Source organism: Doryrhamphus excisus, linkage group LG7, assembly GCF_037039965.1.
Source record: "Doryrhamphus excisus strain RoL-2023G ecotype Guam linkage group LG7, RoL_Dexc_Guam_v1.1, whole genome shotgun sequence".
NCBI lineage: Eukaryota > Metazoa > Chordata > Actinopteri > Syngnathiformes > Syngnathidae > Doryrhamphus > Doryrhamphus excisus.
Window position 1 is genome coordinate 6,092,274 of NC_136363.1, and position 9,937 is coordinate 6,102,210.

General features: G+C 41.9%; 2 protein-coding genes across 3 annotated transcripts in view; both read left to right on the plus strand.

The window, feature by feature from the left end:
- hivep1 (HIVEP zinc finger 1) overlaps positions 1–5,684 on the plus strand; it is a 54,413-nt gene extending 48,729 nt beyond the window's left edge. For both annotated transcript variants that reach the window (XM_058046204.2, XM_058046202.2), the window contains 5 exons: positions 18–151; positions 226–401; positions 1,651–1,752; positions 2,201–2,715; positions 3,821–5,684. In XM_058046204.2, coding sequence (XP_057902187.2) covers positions 18–151; positions 226–401; positions 1,651–1,752; positions 2,201–2,715; positions 3,821–4,840 — 1,947 coding nt within the window. In that variant the 3' untranslated portion in view covers positions 4,841–5,684. The remainder of the gene's footprint in view (positions 1–17; positions 152–225; positions 402–1,650; positions 1,753–2,200; positions 2,716–3,820) is intronic.
- A 1,812-nt stretch (positions 5,685–7,496) lies between these two features.
- Positions 7,497–9,502, plus strand: edn1 (endothelin 1). Its single transcript, XM_058046246.2, has 5 exons — positions 7,497–7,761; positions 7,876–8,017; positions 8,131–8,274; positions 8,420–8,482; positions 8,624–9,502. Exons 1-5 carry the CDS (start codon positions 7,710–7,712, stop codon positions 8,748–8,750), a joined length of 528 nt encoding a protein of 175 aa, XP_057902229.2. The 5' UTR covers positions 7,497–7,709; the 3' UTR covers positions 8,751–9,502.
- Positions 9,503–9,937: the final 435 nt, after the last annotated feature.

The window sequence follows — 9,937 nt, forward strand, 5'->3', positions numbered from 1 at the left end:
ATTGCATGCCCCTACAGGTACCACTGACCCAGAAGACTTTATCAGTCGAAGCCAGAAGTAAAGTACAAACAGAAACTCATTCTAGCAATGACTCAGACAAGGAGGTGGCACCAAAAACAGAACCAAGGCGTATCAAAATCTTTGACGGCGGGTATGTTTTCCTAAGCCTTGTTTTTTTTTGGAAAAGTATTTGTCTTTTTTCCCTAACCTCTTCCAACCCCACAGATACAAATCCAATGAGGAGTATGTTTACGTACGTGGGCGAGGGCGTGGTAAATACATCTGCGAGGAATGTGGGATTCGCTGTAAGAAGCCCAGCATGTTGCGCAAACATATTCGCACCCACTCTGATGTTCGGCCGTATCACTGCATCCACTGCAACTTCTCCTTCAAGACTAAAGGTGAGAGCTCAGGGATTGAAGGGCTAAAGCCACAACTTTGTTTGTTGCGTATACATTCATTCATTCATTCATTTATCCTCACGAGGGTCCTGGGGGTGCTGGAGCCTATCCCAGATGTCTTTGGGCGAGAGGCGTGATACACCCTGGACTGGTCGCCAGCCAATCACAGGGCACATATAGACAAACAACCATTCACACTCACATTCATAGCATGTAACCTAGCACATGTATAACATATATATATTGTTTAGTTTTTCTTATTACTAACCCTAATATTTCACTCTACACTACGAAAATGACAATATTTCTCCTCAGTTATTCTCATAAAATTTCTGCTATTTCAATTTCTTTTGGCTTTATTATGTAACATTCATTCATTTATTAATTTTCTACCGCTTATCCTTACGAGGGCCGTGGGGTGCTGGAGCCTATCCCAGCTGTCATCAGGCGAGAGGCGGGGTACACCCTGGACTGGTGGCCAGCCAATCACAAGGCACATATAGACAAACAACCATTCACACTCACATTTATACCTATGGACAATTTAGAGTCGCCAATTAACCTAGCATGTTTTTGGAATGTGGGAGGAAACCGGAGAAAACCCACGCAAACCCATGGAATCGAACTCGGGTCTCCTAGCAGCCGGTTGTCTCGACATTTTAGGCATTTTTTGACATGAAGTTGTACTGTATGACATCCCCCATCAGCAGTGTAGTGCATCAAAGGTGACTTACCCCTCCCTTCCAAACAGTGCCAAACTAGGTAAACAGTAGCTTACCAGGTCATTGATCACCATCCCCCTCTTCCATAAAAGATGTTCATCACTTCATAAACTGCAGGATTCGAAGTGCGAGAAAAAACGTATAAGTTTCTGCACCTGAAAATTCTGATATATCAACAAATATTTCAAACTAAGAATACTGTCCTATACTTACCTGCCCGAGATGCATACGTATGAATGATTAAAGTATACTCTGCTGTTGTCAGGGAAGTTAAAAAAAACGAGGTTTCAGCATCCCTCAAGTGAAGACGTGATATGATTCACCCTTCATTATCAAACATGCCTACCCACGCACCGCTGCGGAACAGTTCTTTGTGTCAGAACAGCCCACGTTCATTTAAAAATGTCTTTATCAGTTACTCACCCTTTTGCATGCATCTCGCCCAAAGACAACTGTCTTACGTAAAAGTCTTTCCCGTGATACGTTTCAAGTGCTTACCTGCCAGTAACACCTTTATTGTTTTGCAGGAAATCTCACCAAGCACATGAAGTCCAAGGCACACAGTAAGAAATGCATGGAAATGGGGGTGCCCAATGGACTCATCGAAGACCAGGATGCAGAGGACTCAGGTACAGGAGATGGCATGCATTGTTTTTTTGGGGGGGACGGGTCTTCTTTGATTGCGTAAGATCAGTCATCTCCGCTTGTCCTCTGTTGCTATGTCATTCAGCTTTGCCGTGGTCTAATTAGACATTCTAAATGCAGCTTCATCCTCTGTTAACTCCAAGTGCATGTGGGCGGCAAGCACAACATTTACAAAGAGGAAATTGCTGCGCCTAATTTTAGAATAAAACAACGGGAGAGAGAAGCAGCCTGAAAGCATTCTACGGTCCCGGTCTCGAAGAGCATATTTGTTTTTCCATTTCTGCAAGTGCTGGAGGTGTGTGATGGTCTGAGGGGAAAACGCCACTGCTGCAGAATAAAACCTCACTGATGTGTTTTTATTTTTAGTGGAGCATTTTGACACCCTGCTGAATAAGCAAACATTTGAATGATTATCATCGCTTTCATCTACAGGAGACCGCAGTCAGGTGAGCAGCGCTGACCGCCAAGATTCAGACGGCGACGACTCCGATGGCCCCGATGAGGAAGAGAATGAAGACAACGACGAGGAAGAAGACGACAGCCAAGCTGAGTCGGGCCTGTCCACGAACCCGTCTGTGTCTGCCAGTCCGCAGCATATTCCATCTAAAGAGGCCGAGGTCCCGCCCAGTGCCCTCTTGGCACAGATGTCAATCAGCTCCATTTCACAGCCTCTGGTTCCTGATGCCCACACATCAGACTCTCACTCTGTACCCATCGTCAACCCGTTGTCTCTGAGCAAGCAGATGTCAATCTCGGGGTCCTGCCCGAGCTCAGCGCCCTTCTCTTTTAGTTCACTACCCGCCACGACGGACTGCAACATCTCGGACACGGAGTCAGTGCATATGATGAGCCCCGTGTCACCGTGCAGGCAGATGTCCATCGACTACCCGGACTGTGACGTGCCTCCGAGTCCACCAGTGTCAGGGATGGGATTTCGACCAAGTCAGGTGAGGTTCATGTACTTTCTAGTACAGCCAATTAGGCAAAATGGCCACTCTTTGGGCCTCACTCTAGACCCACCGCCTTCAGGGGGCAAGCATAAGGGTCTGGTGCTTGTGTTTTAGGTGGTGATCGAGGGCGGGGGCGACATGGTCTTCAATGGCCAAATCTAGTTCTTGGGACATTGAAATCTGCAATAATTTTACCCGAATAAAGTAAACTATTACGGGAAAAAAAAGTTGTGAAGTTCTAAAGAATAACGTTATTTTATGCTAGGAGTCCATTGGGCCGGCGCCAGTTGGTGCCAGTTTGCACCAAATATTATGTGATTGGTGTGTAGTGGCGCCGAATTAATGTTCTCTCGGCATGTTGCCGTTATTTGCCGCCACAGTGAGCCACTATGCGGCAATCACATAATCTTGTGATTGGCACCAACTGGCGCCGGCCCAGTAGACTCCTATAGCATCCACATTCCAGTGGATTCCAATAGGAGGATTATTTGTGACATTTGGTTCCACTTGGTGGACACTTTGCGCCAATTGCTTGATGCAAGATTTTAAACATTTTGAATTTTTTTGACGCCAAACTAAATTTTTGCCGTCATTACGGTCCACCACAACCCAGTTGGGAGGCAGTTTGAGCCACTGCACGCCACTAGGCACCTTATTGGTGACACTAGGCGCCACAGCAAATTGCATTGGCGCGAACTGGCGTGAACTGTCACCAACTGGCGCCGGCCCAGTAGACTCTTAGCATTACATTGAACATGATCGAAAAAAGATATTTTATACTGAGGAAATAACAAAACAATAAACAAAGTTTTAATTTTGGAAAAAATAGGTTGCCTACTTTTTTTTAAATTTGAATGTTACATAATAAAGCCAAAAGAAATTGAAATAGCAGAAATTTAATGAGACTAATTATGAGGAGAAATATATCGTTTCGATCATAATATCGTTTTCGTCGTGTAGAGTTGAAATATTAGGGTTAGTAATAAGAAAAACAAAACAAAAACTGTATTGCTTGGTGGGATTGGAAATAATGAGGCGAGTTGGATTGCTTTAAGATCCTCGTCATCAAAGTAATACCCTCCATTTTGTCTTTTTTCAATAGGAGCCCCCGTTTGCTGCTCATCCCATGGCAACAACAGAGTCTGGATTACCAGTGGACCGCAGCACTCAGACCTCCACTTCCCAAAGTCCGACACATGCTCCCCTACAAGGCGTGTCCCAAGCCCCAAGAATGGAGACGCAGACCCACCTCTTCAGTCACCTGCCTCTGCATTCCCAGCAGCCTTTTCGCTCCCCTTACAGTATGATTCCTGTCGGGGGCATCCAACTGGTGCCTGCTGGCCTGGCAGCTTATTCTACTTTTGTGCCAATTCAGGCCGGTCCTGTGCAGCTCACCATCCCAGCCGTTAGTGTTATCCACAGAAACACAAGCCCGGCACCGAACTCTTCGCCCCAGCCGGAGCCGATCAGTAACGTGGTGCCCTGCTTCCCCGTCAGCCAGGTCACCACCGATTTACAAGGTCAGACATTGCAGCCGCTAGGTTTGGAGACACTCAACCTAATGGGCTTGACCAACGCTGGGCTCACACCCGCTCAACTGCTCCCCCAGCAAGGGGTCGCCCTGCAGGTTTTAGCCGCTAGCCCCACCTCCCAAAGCAGCACCAGCACCCAAACGCACGTCCCGGGCCTGCAGATAGTAAACATCGCCCTCCCTGCCATCATCCCCTCCCTGAGCCCACTCCCTGCCCTCAGTCCTCTTTCAGGGTCATCTGAGAGACAAGGGAGCCCGGACACACTCGGAGCACAATCATCTCAAACTGAAAGTCCTTCAGGTTGCATGGCCACCTCCCCGCCTGCACCTTTGACACTCTTCACCTCATCGGAGTTGACCCCGAGCAGCCTAGGAGAGCACCTCACACAGACTTTGGAGAGGACAGAAGGGTCCCCACGGCAACAGCCGCCCCCAAAAAGTCCGGCACATTGCGTGGCATCCCCCGAGGGAGGCGGCGGCGGTGATGCCGCGCCGATGAGAGCACCGCCGGTGTCCACCTGGCAGAAGGTCATGGATGACTATAATGAGGTTTCCAGTGACGATGAAGACAGGCTGGTTATTGCCACCTGAGAAGACCCCTCAAGTAGAAAGCTCTTCTTTTTTTTTTCCTCGAATTGGAGTCACTTTAAGACTGAAAACACTTTTTCAGGGGTTTGTATCTTTACAAATCACCTTTCAGAGCACAGATGCTGACATTCATATTGTACGTGCAATCATATGGCAATTATAACGAAGACCAATACTTTTATTTCTACTTTTTTTTGTCAGCGCCAGAAAATGTTTTGTACATGTTGTATAGACGATTGTGCCTTTTATGGAGTTTGTTGAACCTGTACATAATTCCTGATCAATTCAATAGTCGCTCGTGTTTATATATATACATATATATACACCAATATATATATATATATATATATATATACACACAGATCTATATATATATATATGTAAACAAAACAAAAAAGGAAGTTTAACAATGGAGGATATCAGTTTTATTTTGGAGGATTTCTCATTGGTAAATTGATGGATTTGTTGTACCAGTATACTATGTACATTTCTATGGATTATGGGGCAATGTTTATGTGTACAAATGTTGTGTTCAGCTATTTATTATATTCCAACTAGTGCCCTATTATGATTTATTGGTCCATAGGTAATGTGCACTTGGTAGCTTTACATCGCTGTATCAATATTCTCAACTGTATGAGTAAAGATTTCGTTACATTCATTATTATTATGTCATGTTGTTATTATAATAGGACACTGTAATTATTGTAATATTATTGCTCAACGTTGAGAGATTATTTAGGGTCTCACTGGGAGAACAACCTCATGTTCTCTGAAGCACTTAATTAACAATCATTTGTTTATCAGCTGAATAGCACTTGGTGGAATATTAAACGGCTTTTATTTTCCTACAGTGGCCAGTCATGGCTAAATAGCTTTCAGAGGAGCAGGAATCGGGTCTGAATGAGGAAAATCTTGAGTCGAGTGTCTTTGCAAGGATAAGCAAGTGTTGCAGCCCATCCACAAGGTGACTCATCCATTTACAGTGCAGCACCGCATTTCCTTTCAACGTGGAGGAAGCTTGGGGAAGGCGAACAGTGACATCTAGTGGTTGAAATGTGTAAAGGCAAGCAGCGCACTTCCAGTCATTTTTCTATATCACTTGTTCTCATTAAGGTCAAGGTGTGAGTTGATTACAGGAAAAAAAAACACACGCATGCTAACCCTACTTATGAACTCCACACAGAAATGTCCCAACAGTGATTCGAACCCTTTCCTAACATGCTAGCATGCTAACCACGAAACAAACATCCCAACAATACAGTATGTCACCTACATATTGTATCATAGCAGCCGCCTCGTGTCCAAAGTGTAAGTGTGACGTAACAGTGCCCTCTAGACAGGGTTGCCTTTGACCTACATGAATAAGCACATCCTTAAAGTAGCTGATATCTATGTACACACACACACACACACACACCGCCAGGAGCGGTTCCATGCCCACTGCATGGAAACTCTGATTAGGGGTTCCGGATCTTCACCATGTCAGGATATTTTACACAGACACATTACTACCTATTACTACCACCTTCACACTTATGTACTTCCTCTAGGTAGCGGTTTACTCGGAAACAAAGGTAAAATAGCAAAGAAAGTAAATATTAGAAACTATGAAAAACGTGAACATATTCAGAACCGTACTTCCTGTCAGAAAGTACTTTTTTAAAAAAGTAAATATATGTTGATTAAATTACATTTCATTGGGAAAAATGACTATAAAATAATACATCAAATCAACTTTATTTGTATAGCACTTTTCCTGCAAGGACATGCAACACAAAGTGCTTTACAGTATTAAAAACAATTACCACATTTAAAAGGAAAAACAAATACTAAGAAAGCCCCTCCCTCCCACTCTCCATACTAGACACACATACGCACACACACACACACACACACAATCACAATCACATCATCACAAAAGAATTTATTTTTGCAAATTTTTTATTTTTATTTATTTTTATTTTTATTTTTTATTATTTTTTTATTTATTTTATTTGTATTTATTTGTGTTTTTTATTTATTTATTTATTTATTTATTTTTCCTATTTTAATTCAGTTAAAAATAATTCCTGTATTATTCTACACTGGTCACTAGGTGTCAGTAACGTTACCGTAATATTCGGTGAGACACACAAGCACCAGACTGAATTGTCTCACTACAGCCAATGCTTTCACAACCCCCCCCACCCCCCCAAATTGAAATACTATTGAGAAACTGATAATATCCATGTCGCACAGACTCAACTTGAAATTGTTATACTAACAAGTGTATTCGAGAGTGAAATTGCATGTTGAGTACAATAAATGTGTACATGTTGGCAGGTCTGCACTGACATTGAATGTATTTCCTTCCTTTGCTACTGTAACCCAGCGCCAGGCTAATTTCATTTCATGCTATAACTTGTTAATATTACTCAAAATTTAGGACTAATATCACTTAAGCCTAAAAAAAATCGACTATCATTAAACAGTTCAGTCAATAACCACCGTAAGACTTGAATGAAAGCGCCGGTGTAATACATTGTGCCTCTTTACTGCCGCCTGGCGGAGAGTCAGTGTAAGCATATCAACGCCAAGTCGTAGTCATTCTCCCCCGCCTGCTTATCAGCGCTGACACAACATTGAAGACACAAAGTAGGAAGGAGGAAGGAGGAGGCGGAGAAGGGAAGGAGGGAAGGCCAAGCTCTTGTATAAAGCCGAAGGAGTTGAACATGTGGGGCCACATTCACCAACACTTTGACACTCCAACTGAAGCTTCTTCACGCACTTTTTTTGTTATTTTTTTTGCAAAGAAGGGACACCCTTTTGTATTTTTTTATACCTCGTCTGCTGGATTATTTATTTGTTGGCGCAATTTTAGAGTTATTAAATGATGGATATTTACATTTGGATCGTAATTTATACCTGGATTTCAAGCACAGGTGAGAATGCGAAATCAAATTCGGTGTTATGTGATGTAAAATTGGACCACACGCATACATATCTTGCGATAAGAAATGTTTGTTTTATTTTTTATTTGATGTTGTTTATTGCAGTCCTATCAGCGCCAGCTGCAGAGTCACCAACAGTCTCCCGTGTGCGCCATGTGAGGAACAAGCGCTGCTCCTGCGCCACTTTTTTGGATAAAGAATGCGTGTATTTTTGTCACCTGGACATCATATGGGTCAACACACCTGAGTAAGTATCATTATTGACTTTGAACAGAGAAATAAATGGGGTTAAAAAAAAACAAAACAATATTCATATATATATATGTATATGTTTGATTCTAAATATTGTTCTCATTTCAGGCGGGTGGTTTCTTATGGATTGGGAAATGCTCCCAGGAAGAGGCGCTCCTTGAGTGAGAGTCGTCCCCGCTGCCGATGCCAGCATCAGGGGGACCTCACCTGCACCAACTTCTGCCAAAAACTGGACAACAACAACAACAGCAGGTTAGTAATTTTTTTTCTATCTTGTATGACATCATATTTACCTGTTATACACCAAAATTCCCTATTGACTGTAAACGTTGCGTGTAAGGACATGTTTGAGTGCTTAAATGCTTTTAATTGCAACTCTTCTTCATGTCGCTTGTAGTGATGAGACATCAGCGGTGGTCCGCATTGTGGAGGGAAATGACACAAAAAGTGAAACAAAAAGGTAAAAATACAAAAAAAAAATATGTATGTGTTTTGCGTGACATTAACATGACTCAACGTCTTCTTTCTTTAAATAACATTTTGCATAACACACCAGAAATCAATCATGTCTATAATTGCCTTCGCCGTCTTTTGTTTGCAGGATGAAGAACGCCCATCACAAACGGGTGACGCCTCAATGGCTCAGGACTTTGTCTAAAACGCGTCTTCTTCTGGAAAAATGGAGACACAGGATTCGAACACGGAAAACCGAGAGTACGAGCGACTGAAAAGGACAAAGGAGAAGTGTCGATAAAGTTGCAAAAACGGACATACCGTGTGGATGCTCGGTGCCCGGCGACGTGACGCGGTAAAGCATCCGTCAGCATCATCACCTACTATGTGGACTCCATGAAGCATTTCAAAAAGTGGGAGAAATCAACCACTAATAGATATGGATTATGACTATTCAAAAAAAAAAACAACAAAAAAAAACATGGATCAGGATTATGTCATTCCGACTGAGCCGCTTCCTGCCACTATGTAGCCATGCAGTACTGTAGCTCCTGGGAGTTATAATTTAAGGATTTTCTTACTTACAATGTGATAGGGCTTATATATATTCATATTTATTTGTATGACGGCCATATTGGTTGTACGTTGAATTTCATTTCTATGAAATGTTTTGTCGCCGAGACGCCAAATAACGGCAACAACTTTTAATAAATTTGTACACATTTATTTAAAATGAGACTTTTTTTTCTCTTAATTTTTTCTGGAACACTTATAATCTCGACACCGCTTGACACCAGAATAACGGGAAAATAGTGTGATATTAAAGTTTTTAGCATATAACAAAATAAATACATTTTACGAGACTCAAAATAAAAATGCATTTTTTTAAATGTAAAAAATCTATATCTTTTTGTTGATTCTCAAAAAAAATTTTCGAGAATTTTTTTTTTTCCTGAGCTAACTATTTCATTTACTCAATTTCAATGATCCAAAATCTGAAATAATATATAAATCCCTGATAATACAGCTAAAATGTCTTAAAAAGTCCATAATTTTTACATATTTTTTCTTTATGTCTAATTGATTTCCCACTTTGTTGTGATCCTTGAACGCACCGTAGTTGTACACTGCGAAAAGCAAACGTGAACTTGTATATATCTTTCACTGTCACGATTGAATGCACTTTTTGGGGAATTTTGCCCATCATTCACAACGTAAACATATATTTTTTTCCCTTTTAATATGCATTATAACACGAGAAAACTAGTTAATTTCAGCTAGCTTACAATACTGTAATTGCGATACAGCTATTTGGACTACGAAGTCCTGTAAAAATGAAACTCTCTAATGGTTTGTTAAACTTGCTGTTATCATGCATTAACAGTACACTAATGATAGCATGTAATTGTTGCAGTATCTTGTCGTATTTTGATTTAAAACACTACCGAAACTTATTTGCTCG

What these genes read in the sequence shown, in the direction of transcription:
- edn1 (XM_058046246.2), top strand. Translation starts at nt 7,710, where the DNA reads ATGATGGATATTTACATTTGGATCGTAATTTATACCTGGATTTCAAGC. An exon ending in GACAACAACAACAACAGCAG is followed by an intron (nt 8,275 to 8,419) that starts GTTAGTAATTTT and finishes TGTCGCTTGTAG; the next exon opens with TGATGAGACATCAGCGGTGG. An exon ending in ACAAAAAGTGAAACAAAAAG is followed by an intron (nt 8,483 to 8,623) that starts GTAAAAATACAA and finishes TTTTGTTTGCAG; the next exon opens with GATGAAGAACGCCCATCACA.